The sequence below is a fragment of the Microcaecilia unicolor genome, chromosome 12 (assembly GCF_901765095.1).
Source record: "Microcaecilia unicolor chromosome 12, aMicUni1.1, whole genome shotgun sequence".
In the NCBI taxonomy this organism is placed as follows: domain Eukaryota; kingdom Metazoa; phylum Chordata; class Amphibia; order Gymnophiona; family Siphonopidae; genus Microcaecilia; species Microcaecilia unicolor.
In genome coordinates this window covers 71,698,809-71,712,513 of record NC_044042.1, presented here as the reverse complement: position 1 = coordinate 71,712,513, position 13,705 = coordinate 71,698,809, and the positions used below count along the sequence as shown (strand labels likewise).

Sequence of the window (13,705 nt, the reverse complement as noted above, 5' to 3'; positions counted from 1 at the left end):
GAGGGTAAAACAGCACACAAAATACAGAAACAAAAAAGCAACACTGGGCCTTCAGGATTGAGATGATTTGGCGTTTTTTTTTAGACTGACAGTGTTGTCCATGCTGATTAGGCTCTCGGAGCAACTGAGACTCCATTCCACATCAAAGGTGCTACACTGTGACAGTACCACCTACAATGTTTTTATCAGGATTAGCTGACCCCTGAGGCAGGCACCAGTGTGCCGAAACACGGCCCATGTCAGGTCTATCCACCAATTAATAAACAAGAGACTTTGAACATCTCAATCCTGAAGGCCCAGTGTTGCTTTTTTGTTCCTTCTTTCTCGCTCCAAACCTGCAGAGAAAGTGAGACATGGGAGCAGAGAGGTTGTAAACGCTATGGCCACTTTTACTGCAGGTACACCATAGCTAACTTTCGAAGAGAAACAATCTAGCTCTTCTCTCTTTGAAGACCACCATTAGTATACCTGCGGGTTGAATAGCATACATATATTTGACAATGCTGTGTATGCACATGATTCTCCTCTTCCCACCTCCTGAACACACCTTAAGCTTAGAAACCTAGAGGCAACGTGGCTCTAAAAATCACTCTTCACATTTCTAGCATAATACTAATAAGTAATTACCTTTGTGAGGAGGAAAACGGATATATCCTGTTAGCAACTGCCCTGAGGATGAAGGGGCCCCTATTTTTATAAACATCTTCACAGATGTTCTAAATTAAACCTCTAAGTTCTATCCAGAGGTTCTTACAGAAGGAACATAGGAGTTCAGTTAAACAGTCAAGTAAATACCCAAATCTCTGACCCACCCTCAAGGTTTTGCAATCCATTTAGCCTTGGATAATTGAGCCAACTGATCGTGTCTCCCTGTCCACGGAATGTGCAGGACCCCAAGTGCAGCAACATTAGACCCCGCCCACCTTCCTAGGGCATATTGAAAGTAGTGTGATGATGGTCCTCACTCCAAACCTTGCATTGTTTCTCTGTCTCATAACTCTCCAGTCAATAATTTGCCCTGTGCATGCCTTCAGCCCACAGTGCAGGAGACATGTGGCATGGCTGGGATATATCTGCCTCCATCCCCTAGTACATGGTAAGGGATTTAGCTTGAGTAGGAAGATAAGCACCTCCACCCCCAGGAGCCACAGAACGCCAGTAGCCATTTCAACTTTTGTTCTTACTGGGTCTCCATCTGCATGCACACTTAAAAACAGAGGCATAAATCCCCTCTTCCCCCAACTGTTCAAACAAAACATTTCAGAGACTCTGTGCCTTTCACGCAAACTAACATTTGATGCCTTTCCTAGAAACTGCACCCTCATGCTTTTCCTACAATCTGTGTCCCCAAATCGCTTTATACATAAAAAGTATGGCAGCACTCGACGGAGCAGAGGATGCACAAAGACAGCGAGACAGAGAAACAGATGGGTGGGGTTAAGTTCTGGGAGGTTCAGTGCCATATTGCCTCTCAGCAGAGCGTCTGAACCTGCAGGGTTATCATACACTGCAGGGATGTTCAAAGCACTTACACTGTCAGTGGTAGCACTAGTATGTTTTTAAAATCCAGACCACATATATGGGTAACTTTTGAAGTTTAAGTCTCTAATTAGCCAGTTATCCATTTCAAAAAGGAGCATGGATTGGAGCATTCCGCAGCAGGGTGAAAAGTTATCTAAGTGGTGATATTCACCTATCTGTTTAACTGGCACTGTACAAATAGCGGGCATAAAGTTTAATGGATATCTTGTTTGCTTAACTTAATCTGTGAATTCTCAGCAGTGCCACTTAAAAAGGCTAGTGCTACTGTGAATTCACATAAAGTTAAATGGGTAACATCTCAGTTTAACTTTATGAGATAGACACTCAGTTAAAATTGTCCTCTTAGGGTGGGCTAGCACTTTAAATAAAGCTCACGGAAGCACAAGCTGGGCTATGGTAGAAACAGTGCAGGGACCCATCCCAGGGGCTCAAAATTCTGGGGAAGCCGGAGACTTTCATAATCATGTTCACTGGCTTTAAAAAAAATTCTTACTACATATAGATTTAAGAACTGCTTAAGGCCTCCGAGAGCCACTGAAACCAAGCTTGTGAAAGATCTCAGGACAGCTGCTCCGTTCAAACTGCTGCTATAACTGACCTACCAAATCACAGCCTGTCAGAACACACAGGATAGGACTGCTCTGTTCTTGAGCAGCACAACAGAAATCCATAGTTATGGACTCTACAGCTCTGCCCTCACTCCACTTGTCCCTTAGGCTCAAATATGTGGCTCACTTCATACCAAGGGGCTCTGGCTGTTCTGCTCAAATCTGAGACCCCCTGTTTTCACAAGCGACTCGTGGAAGCCTCCTCCAGCATACAGTGGGGGAAATAAGTATTTGATCCCTTGCTGATTTTGTAAGTTTGCCCACTGACAAAGACATGAGCAGCCCATAATTAAAGGGTAGGTTATTGGTAACAGTGAGAGATAGCACATCACAAATTAAATCCGGAAAATCACATTGTGGAAAGTATATGAATTTATTTGCATTCTGCAGAGGGAAATAAGTATTTGATCCCCCACCAACCAGTAAGAGATCTGGCCCCTACAGACCAGGCAGATGCTCCAAATCAACTCGTTACCTGCATGACAGACAGCTGTCGGCAATGGTCACCTGTATGAAAGACACCTGTCCACAGACTCAGTGAATCAGTCAGACTCTAACCTCTACAAAATGGCCAAGAGCAAGGAGCTGTCTAAGGATGTCAGGGACAAGATCATACACCTGCACAAGGCTGGAATGGGCTACAAAACCATCAGTAAGACGCTGGGCGAGAAGGAGACAACTGTTGGTGCCATAGTAAGAAAATGGAAGAAGTACAAAATGACTGTCAATCGACAAAGATCTGGGGCTCCACGCAAAATCTCACCTCGTGGGGTATCCTTGATCATGAGGAAGGTTAGAAATCAGCCTACAACTACAAGGGGGGAACTTGTCAATGATCTCAAGGCAGCTGGGACCACTGTCACCACGAAAACCATTGGTAACACATTACGACATAACGGATTGCAATCCTGCAGTGCCCGCAAGGTCCCCCTGCTCCGGAAGGCACATGTGACGGCCCGTCTGAAGTTTGCCAGTGAACACCTGGATGATGCCGAGAGTGATTGGGAGAAGGTGCTGTGGTCAGATGAGACAAAAATTGAGCTCTTTGGCATGAACTCAACTCGCCGTGTTTGGAGGAAGAGAAATGCTGCCTATGACCCAAAGAACACCGTCCCCACTGTCAAGCATGGAGGTGGAAATGTTATGTTTTGGGGGTGTTTCTCTGCTAAGGGCACAGGACTACTTCACCGCATCAATGGGAGAATGGATGGGGCCATGTACCGTACAATTCTGAGTGACAACCTCCTTCCCTCCGCCAGGGCCTTAAAAATGGGTCGTGGCTGGGTCTTCCAGCACGACAATGACCCAAAACATACAGCCAAGGCAACAAAGGAGTGGCTCAGGAAGAAGCACATTAGGGTCATGGAGTGGCCTAGCCAGTCACCAGACCTTAATCCCATTGAAAACTTATGGAGGGAGCTGAAGATGCGAGTTGCCAAGCGACAGCCCAGAACTCTTAATGACTTAGAGATGATCTGCAAAGAGGAGTGGACCAAAATTCCTCCTGACATGTGTGCAAACCTCATCATCAACTACAGAAGACGTCTGACCGCTGTGCTTGCCAACAAGGGTTTTGCCACCAAGTATTAGGTCTTGTTTGCCAGAGGGATCAAATACTTATTTCCCTCTGCAGAATGCAAATAAATTCATATACTTTCCACAATGTGATTTTCCGGATTTAATTTGTGATGTGCTATCTCTCACTGTTACCAATAACCTACCCTTCAATTATGGGCTGCTCATGTCTTTGTCAGTGGGCAAACTTACAAAATCAGCAAGGGATCAAATACTTATTTCCCCCACTGTATGTCCAGGACTAGCAGAAGAAATGCTAGCCTGTAATGTCAAAAACTTGACCCAAGGAAGGGGAAGGAAAGACGAAATAAAACAGGCAGCCAGACTTATGGTGCAATGAAAGAAACACTCAAAAGTGGTGGATATGTGGTGGGGAGAAAGAACATAAGAAATACCATACCTGGTTCCATTTAGCCCAGTATTCTGTTCCCAACAGTGGCCAAGCCAAGCACTGGCAGAGTCCCAAAAAGTAGAAAGATTCTATCTTACCCCCAGGGATAAGCAATGACTTTCCCCTAGTCTACCGTAATTATGAACTTTTCTTCCAGGAATTTGTCCAAACTATTTTTTAACCCAGCTACACTGCTTTTACCACAGCCTCAGGCAACACATTCCACAGCTTAACTATACACTGAGTAAAAAAAAAAAAAAAATCTATTTGTTTTAATTGTACTACTTAGTAATTTCAGGCTGTGTCCCCTGGTTTTTGTACTTTCTGAAAGAGTAAACGAGTGATTTACATCTACCTGTTCCATTTCACTCATTTTATAGACCTTTATTGTATTTCACCTCAGCTGTCTCTTCTCCAAGCTAAAGATCCCTAACCTTTTTAGTCTTTCCTCATATGAGAGTTGTCCCATTCCCTTTATCATTTTGATCACCCTTCTCTGCACCTTTTTTAATTCCACTGTATCTTTTTTGAGATGCGATGACCAAAGTGCCGTTGCTTTGCTCACAGAGATATGAGAAAGTGTTTCCAAAAAGAACAGCTAAAACGGTAGAAGGCCCTGCAACAGGAATCCTACAAAACGGGGAGGGAGGGAAAACGACTGAAATATTTGACAGGCTCCAATTCACTGAACATTTTCCATAGAAAAGGAAATTCAAGACTCAAAGGATCAAGATTTGAAGTTGCAAAAAGGATTCAGAGGAAACTTGAGAACATACAGGGGCGACCAGTGTTTTGTTGTTTTTAAATGACGGCCACTATGGCTGAATTAAATCCAGATAGTGCCAGTATCTTGATAGTGGCCAGCGCTGAATATCCAGACAGGGTGGTTAGTACTGTCATTATCTGGACAGATGCCTGGGTAACATTAGGGCAGCTTTGGCTAATTATCCAGCTTTTGAAGTGAATATTACCGTCAACTGGATAATAAGGTTAAGGTCAAGTTTATTTTGATATACTACAGAATCATTTAAAACATCTTAGAGGTTTACAAATTTAAATTAAAATAGGGTAATAAAGTTAAAAGCAATGAGAAAAACAATCACGCAATAGGGCAAAACAAGAGAGCGTAGTGGAAAACACAAGAAACAAAAGGAAAAGAATTACCGTACCATGGGGAATGGGGGGGGGGGGGGGGGGCAGGAAGAAAGTCTAAAAAGGAGGGAATGCACTGTAAGAAGCTGGTAACAGAGACAGAGAAAAGGCCATAAAGAAAAATCATCCATGAACTAACCAGTGTAGCTGGATAGTGTCAGGGTAGTGTGCAAGAATTTTCAGTTACATTATCTCAATAATGCAGCTGAAAATCTGACTGGCCCCATCAGGTTCTTCTAACTCCAGTGGAGTATCCATTTCAAGGTGTGTGTGTTGCATACACACCCTTTCAGTCCCTCCCCTTCTCTCTACCACCGCATCTCTCCCTTCCAAGCCCAGACCCGCAAAAATCTGGCAATTCCCTCCCTCCCATTCAGTGTTCGCCCAGGCAGTGGCACCCATAGGCTGCTTCCAACCTGCACCGGTGTTTCTCTCTGAACCGTTCCGCCCTACAGAAAACAGGAAGTTGTGTCAGAAGGGGCGGGACAGTTGAGAGAAAGCCCTGGTGAAAGTTGCAGGCAGTCAATCAATGCTCTGCCTGGGCAAAGACTGGAGGTGATTTTAAGGTACCGAAGGGTGGGTGGAGGGAGGCAGGGAATTGCCAGATCTTTGGACAGAGATTGAGGTAGTAATACTGCAACTTTCTGTTCCCCCCCCTCCACACTACTCCCCTGAGAGGAGAACCAAAGAAGAGATGATGAAGAGATGCACAAGGCACAGCTAAAGGCAACAGACCCAGTGACACTGTAGAAAATGGGGAGGTTGGCAGGAACCAGCATGCTACAACACCCCAGCAACTAACTGGACTGATGCCAGCAGACTGGTGACAGCCAGGTACTGTCCAGCAAGGCCACAAGGACATACATAGGCAGATGTTAGGGAAATAGCTTCACTTTTGGTAGCTGTTGTGATAATTTCAAAGCTTGGAGGTAAAATACTAGGGTTGGGAGATGGAGAAGGAGAGATATCCCACACCCAGTCATGCTCCATGTTCGACAGATGGGGAGGGGCCTTACCAGTGTGGACAGGGCAGACTGGAGGTGCCAACTGGTCTATCACCTACTACGTTCACTAATTTTGCCAGTACCCTAAAACTGCCTCATCCTGCTCACATAATGCACTTATACATCATTCGAACATGCGTACTGGGTGGGTTGGCCGCTCATATCTTCTCTCATCTGGTAGTACTGTGCGTTTCTTATGTTCCATTATTTACCAAGTTGGGCTAGATAAAAGCACGCTTCCCCTCCACCCACCCCACTTATTTCGTCTGGGTTACCCTTTCATCCCCCTGCATCCTGAAACGATCCATGAAATGGTAGCTACAGAATTCTAGAACCTCAACAGCTGAGCGAGAGTAAGGTTTCTCCTCACCGATATCCTCTTTGTGATGTTCTTCAAGACCTTTCAGAATTCCAGTTTCTCCCAAAGAAACAGTTTGCACAATAAGCCCTATCTCTGGTGTACACACTATGTAACTTACAGCCTACCTCTCTTTCCTGCATGCAGTAACAGGCTGACATGCTGTGGCTGGGTTCTCCCTGTCCAGGATAACATGAGACAGCAGTTCCCACCTAATAAGGGTCCAAGAAGAGATGAACTGGGAGTCTGAGAGGAGATGCATTACGCCAGCTCATGCAAGGTCTGATTTCACTGCAAGGCATCTTCTCTTCACACAGAAATTGAACACACAGGCCCACAGAGTAAAAACAAACCTGGTCCACTGCTGCCTTTCCAGGTCATGTGGCCAGTGGTACTGAATTACATTTTCTAGCTTCTACAGACAGAGGGGACTAACCCCCGGCAGAAAAGGGGCATAGGTTACACATTACAAGCAGAGGACTCACAGTGTCTGTACTGCACAAAGGCATCTTGCACACAGAATGGCAGAATCTGAAAACACAGGACGCTAGGAGGAAAGAGGGAGAGCCATTATACAGCATGAATCAGAGGTAAGCGCGTCCATGAGATGAGATGGGCTGTCTATGGGACTTAAGATCAGAGCACCTACCATGCTCTTGGTTGGGGGAATAATCCCTAGGTCAGTGACCTGGGGCAGAAGCCTCACTGGAGAAGCAGGGGAGGGGCTACCTACCCTCCAGTCTATAAGAAACAGCTGAACCAATCCTGGCTTCAGGGTTCTCAAATCCACTTGCAAAACTTCCCCAACTCTGGCGCACTCCCAGAGCGGAGAAGCCGGTCGAGCTGAAGCTGCTCCTTCTGACCGGTTAGCTCCAAATCAGACATGGGGGATCCCCTTCTCCCTCCATGTCTGCTTACCCCTGGAGTGGCCAAATGTTCTGCAACTCAGGGGGAGGCGGGAGACCAGTTCATTTCATTTGTTAAAAAAATAATAATTTTTTTGTTCTACCATGCAAACACATTCATCTTGTCCGATGTATGTCAGGGCATCTCCCAATTCCCATGCCTACCCACACCCTAAAATATCCACTAGAAACTATCATTGCAGCACTGGTGCCCCCTTCCCATCCCTCAAAATACCCTCCTCCAGCTCAGCCAGATATAAAACCAAACTCACATCTGCCACTGGAAAATGAAACAAAACATTTAAGTGACCCGTAAATTGTAAGAAACAGACTAGAGGCCTTAGCTTAAAGCGAACTGTCCTCTTTTGCCCTCCCCTCTGCTTCTTACTGAGGTAAGAGGCACTGTGCCTTCACACTACAAACCAGCATAGGAAAATCATTAATAGAAAATCAAAACTCCAACCAGAAGTGTGCCCAACTTGTTTGCAGTGAGGACAGGACATGCTTAGGTTAGTCACAAGGTCTCTACGGACACAACAGCTCCTCACCTTACACTCGTGCAGAGGAGAGAGAGATTGTGAGTGTCAGAGTGTGTGTATGTTGGATGGAGGAGTCATTTTCTTATAGATTTATTTCTTTTTTTTTTCAGTTTTCATTCCTCACAGGATTTCATTAAAATAAAAAGGAAAGAAAATTCAGTTTGTAGCAAGAAGCAGTCTCTCTGCAGCAGACGCTGCCTAACCCACCCTGAAGTGCTTCTGTCCATAAGTGCAACCCAGCGTGGGGTGAGGGGGTTGATGATGCATGCAAAGATCTTCTGCAGGCAGCCCCAGCCTCTTGGATCATGCAGGATTATCCCAAGAGGGGACTGTCTTCCCTTAATACCATCCAGGTGCCATCAGCAGTGACTGGGGAGAGTTTGAGCCCAAGAGAGGGAAGGAATGACATGTTGCTTGGGAACTGTGCAGCCATAACGCCACTGATGTTTACAAGGCCAGTGAGATGAACACGAGTTACAAAGGGCAAGCTGGCAGAACAGCACCTGCAGAAAATCTTAAAAGGCATACGTATACTGAGCTATGCAGAAAATTGGGGAGCCGGGGCAGGAGCAATGCGAGGGAACTGAGGGGATGCTTTACACCTAGGGCACCAATTGTGGGTCCTTTAAAAATCAAGAATCCTAAACATCTAATATCCAAGAATACCAGGCGCTGACCCCGAGTAAAGTGCCAGATATCAGGAATTAGGAACGGCTTCTTCTGCTAGTGCTTATCACTTGCGTTATTATTACATAGCTACTTTTTTAAAATCCAGCTACTCTTTCACCTCAGTTTACAAGAGAAAGCTGCTGTCTTTTTTTTTTAATGTGTGAGATCTCTGCAGAGTGCAAACAGAATCCAAAACTCAGAATGTGTTCTCCAGATAGGTGACAAACAGTAGCCATCCCAATGCTGATGGTCTGGCAGAGACAGTATCAACATTCTGCATTTTCTATTCCAGTTCAACCACTGCAGGATCCCAGAGAGCAACATTTACTTCAACCAGTAAACTGAAGAGAGACTGTCAGCTGTGAGTCACAGAGCAACCTGATGGGTCTCCTTGATATAGAGAAAGCTATAAAAACACCAGTTTTTAATCTCAATGCATTCAGGTACCCAAAGTTCCAGAGTCATTACCAATAGGCACTGGGTTATGGACAGAATTGGCCTTTTCCTAAGCTGTTTCCCAGCTCCCTCTCGTGCACAACTTGAGACAGTGCCCCGGTCCTATCCAGGGGTGTGTCTGTGATCTCTCAATGCAGACAGGACAGGATGCTGGCACTCACTATTAAATGCCTGGTATTCCTTTGCCACAGACGCACTTACTTCTGCCAATCAAAAATAATTTATAGTTCACTTAGTGCCTTCTATCCATGGCAACTTACCAAAGGCCTTACAAACATCAGCACTGAAGGTGCAGCCACCTCTGAGGTGGAAACTCAGCAGCAAAGTTTGGTGCATAGCACACGGCACCACGTGGCAGGGAAAAGGGAGATAAATTTAGCCAGGACACTGACTGAGGTGGGGGGGGGGGGGGGGGGAGACACCTGGGACTTCTTGGAGCCGTGTCCTGGGATCTTTAATGTCCGCCAGGCAGACAGGATCGCTGTTTAACGTCTGGTCCAAAAGACGCCGCCTTCAGCAGAGCCAAGTTCAACAGCTCTGGAGTTAGCAGTGAAAACCTGCATTGTGGTATGAGATACACTTGAAAATGCAATGTTCATTTTCTCCTGCTACTTTAAAAAGAAAAAAAATGAAGTACATTTTGATAAGTTCTCTGAGCGAGATGGTTGATGACACAACAGTGTACTAATCAAACGATACTATTCGCTGACTGTCCTTTAGATGGTCACTTGCTGGATTTGGTGAATGGTTCTGTACACTGAATACACTGGTTCCCTTCAGAAACACAATCAGGCTCCTGTGATGCTCTTTAACCCATTTATAGATGGAGTGAGCCAGGCAACCAAACTAGAATCACATGAATAACTGGCTTGGCTGGGTAGCTGTTCCTTCGGCTTTGTGGTAGAGAGTCTGAAAGAGAGTTACCAGTTCTAATCCCAAACTCGCTGCTTGAAAGGAGGCCAGCGGCACTGCCAGCAGACAGCATGGGAGCCTTCACAGATGGTGGCAGTAGTGGGATTCTAAAGCTAAGCTTCAGACAGAGGGCCATGTTGGATACATTCAAAGAAAAGCTTCCTTCTCCTCTGGAGGAGAGGGTGTGGACAGGGTTACAGGCATCTCTCCTGGGAAGCACCACTTCATGCGTTCTGCAATGGCAGGCAAGACCCAGGGTTTTTCTATAACCACCCCCAAATTAAAAAGAAAAACTCCCCTACATAAACCCACAAGTGCAACATTCATTTTTAAGTGAAGGTAATTCTTCACAAAATCGAATTTCCTTTGGCTTGTATCCTCTAAAGATCCGCTGAATCAAATTGCATGTGGCTTTAAAAAAAAGTTTCTTTATGTAATTCTCGAGCAGAAATTTGCCAGTTTGTAGAAATTTAAAAAAAAAAAAAATGCTAATTCTGTCCCTTTTCCTCCTGGAAAGCCATGCTTCCTCGCGCCAGGGAAAGTTTTGAAATAATTTAAAAATAAATAAAATAAGGGGTGAAGGGTGAGGGGGGCTGTGACAGGGGGCTTCTTGCCCTGAGCCCACCAGGCCCTGTTTTCATGGCTCTCTGCTAATTCTGTCTGGACAGGTAGACAGATTGAAATTACAGAAACGCTTTTACCAGTAAGTGCTGCTTTGCTACACCTCAGAGTCTCTTTTTGAGGTAAGAATGTAGCAGAAAAGGTGCCAAGTGGCTTCATAGAAAAAAAAAAGTGCTTTTAAAATCTAGAACGATTTTTTCTTATTTTTTTCCCAGGGGACCATTAATAAAAGAAAACCCAAACAAAGAAAAACTAAAATGATTTTTGATTGTCTTAATGTCACAGCAAAAGCTGTGATATCCCATAAAATTCTACTGGGCACGAGTGGTGAAGAAATATTTTTTCCACTCTTATTAATTCGATTTGGTCTTTTTCTTTTCTGGAGAAATATAAAATGCTCTTTTCCGCTTGGAACTGCCTCCACCCCACCCCCACCAAAGAATAAGAGGCAGCAGCAGCAGTTCCTCCCTTCCCTGCCATCTCCTGTGCCCCCTCCCAAACCCAGCTGCAACTCCGGCGTAGTAGGAAGGGGGAACGGAGAGATGATGGCAGGATGCTGTCCTTAAATTCTCCACTTTCCTTCTTCTAATGTCCGTTCTTAAAACAAAACCCCAAAACGAAGAAGGGCGGGGGGGGGGGGGGAAACGGTAGTGGGTTGGGGGAGCCTCAGACGTCTTGCTCCTCGAAGACCTCCAGGAAGAGTGGGGGAAAGAGTTCAGTGGGACATTCAACTTTCATGTGCAAGAAACGGCTGGCGTGGCAGGCCCCGATCATGCGCAGGTCTGTCACCTTCATCAGCAGCTTGGGCCAGAAGTGGGCGATAGAATGCTTGCGGTGGTTGATGTAGTGTTCAAAGGCCAGCAAGTAGGTCTCTTGGCATTTCTCGATTTTGTCGATGCAGATCAGGCCTGTTCGATCTGAAATGGACACACAGAAATAAAACAACCCCCAACCCCCCAGCCCAAGATTCCAGTCAGTGAAGTTGGTTTTACGGACACAAAGAAATAAAACAACCCCAACCCCCCAGCCCAAGATTCCATTCAGTGAAGTTAGTTTTATAAGCTCCATTTAAAAAAAAAAAAAAAAAAAACCCCAGTAATACCGAACAGTGCATCTCAAGTTATTCTTGGAATATGCCTTAACCAGTTAGGTTTTCATGATATCCACAATGAACATGCATGAAATACATTTGCATGCAATGGAAAAAGTGCATGCAGGTCTATCTCAAGCGTATTTTTTTTTTTTTACATTTGTACCCCGCGCTTTCCCACTCATGGCAGGCTCAATGCGGCTTACATGGGGCAATGGAGGGTTAAGTGGCTGTGGATATCTTGAAAACCAGACTGGCTTGGTTTACTCTAAGCACAGGAAATAGTAGATAAAGACCACCAATTTACACCCCTGCACCCACCATAAATCCTCCCGCTCCAATCACTAAAACATGGGCACTGCCACTGTGATCCCTCCCTCCCCATACTGGCACCAGGGGAATCTTCAGTGCCTTAGGACTCACCTGAGGACATGAGCAGGACCGCCTGCAACAGGGCCACTTCCGTGTCATCCAGATTAAAAGTAGACAGCGACTTGCCCAGGTCAAAGATAGCATCGGATACCACGCCAAGACCTCCGTTCTTCAGCTGCTCCCGCTTCACAGCCATCTCTCCACTTAGTGTTAATGTCTCGCTCTCGGGGTCGTACCTGACTGCTGCACGTAGGGACATGATCTCCATGCAGCAGCCTTTCAGGAGAATAATCTGATCTTCACAAGGCAGCTGGGGGGGGGGGGGGGGGGGGGGAGGGGGAGGCGGAGGAAAGAAAGGGGGCTGTCAGTGCTTGGGAAATACAGGTGCGAGGTGTAAACAACCCCAACTTGAACTCCGCCTACACAGCACACAGAAGAAGGCGGGGTAATAGATACCAGAAGCAGAGCTAAAGCCTCAGAGAATGCTAACGGTAAGATTTCTGAGCAGTGGCGTAGCCACAGGTGGGCCTGGGCCCACCCAATTAGGGATCAGGCCCACCCAACAGTAGCACACGTATTAGCGGTAGCAGGTGGGGATCCCAAGCTCCGCCAGCTGAAGACTTCCCCCTGATGGTAATGAAAACGCTATTCTTCACGATAGCAGCACCTGCGCATGCTCAGTTTTCAGCGCGTGCCTGCTGCAGACTGCTAAGGTGGAAAGAAGCGTTTTCCCACCAGCTGAGATTTTTTTTTGGTGGTGGGTGAAGGGGAGAACACTTGGTGCCCACCCACTTCTTGTCTAGGCCCATCCAATATCTGTTGTCTGGCTACGCCCCTGTTTCTGAGGTAACTACATCCTGCCTCTGGCAGTGCCCATGGAACTGGCCATTACCTACCTCAGAAAACATTGGTAATTTTTTGGCAAAGTCCACCACTCGGGTGATAGCTGGGGTGATTATTTTTGTAAACTCGCTGAATGCTTCTAGATCCACCTTGTCTCCGTCTGGCATGGGGGCCACAGGTGACTGGCCGATATCTTCTGGCTGGGGACAGACAGACAGAAGGAAGGGCTTTTAACTTCTACCGTGGGTTTGACATTAAGATCCAATACACTTCTCGCATGCACAAAACCAGCTGAAGCTGTCAGGGAGGGAGGGGACAGAACAAGGGCCAGCTGATGTGCTGCACCATAGCTGGAGCAGGGTACAAGTGTCAACCCACAGCCCCTTTCTCACAGTACCCCAATCTATGTGAGGCGAAAAGATTTTCACAAAGATAAAACAAAGCAGAAGGTCTTCACTGCAATAAAACTTTCACTGTTAGCGCATTACAGCATTCAGACCACTAATATTTAACAGTGTCAGACCTATCTCACCGAGGCAGACCTATATTAAAGCACTTCTGATCAATAACTTTCATGCGACATTTGAAACAGGAGAACACATTATCACACCACCACCACCCCCCAAGTATTCCTACACCCATCTGGTCTTTAATCTGAGGCTGGAGGA

The 13,705-nt window shown here is 46.0% G+C and overlaps 1 protein-coding gene across 2 annotated transcripts in view; it reads right to left on the bottom strand.

The window, feature by feature from the left end:
- Nucleotides 1–8,135: 8,135 nt before the first annotated feature.
- THRA (thyroid hormone receptor alpha) overlaps nt 8,136–13,705 on the bottom strand; it is a 252,653-nt gene continuing 247,083 nt past the window's right edge. For both annotated transcript variants that reach the window (XM_030220608.1, XM_030220607.1), the window contains 3 exons: nt 13,091–13,237; nt 12,246–12,504; nt 8,136–11,649 (listed from right to left, as the gene is read on the bottom strand). In XM_030220608.1, coding sequence (XP_030076468.1) covers nt 11,399–11,649; nt 12,246–12,504; nt 13,091–13,237 — 657 coding nt within the window. In that variant the 3' untranslated portion in view covers nt 8,136–11,398. The remainder of the gene's footprint in view (nt 11,650–12,245; nt 12,505–13,090; nt 13,238–13,705) is intronic.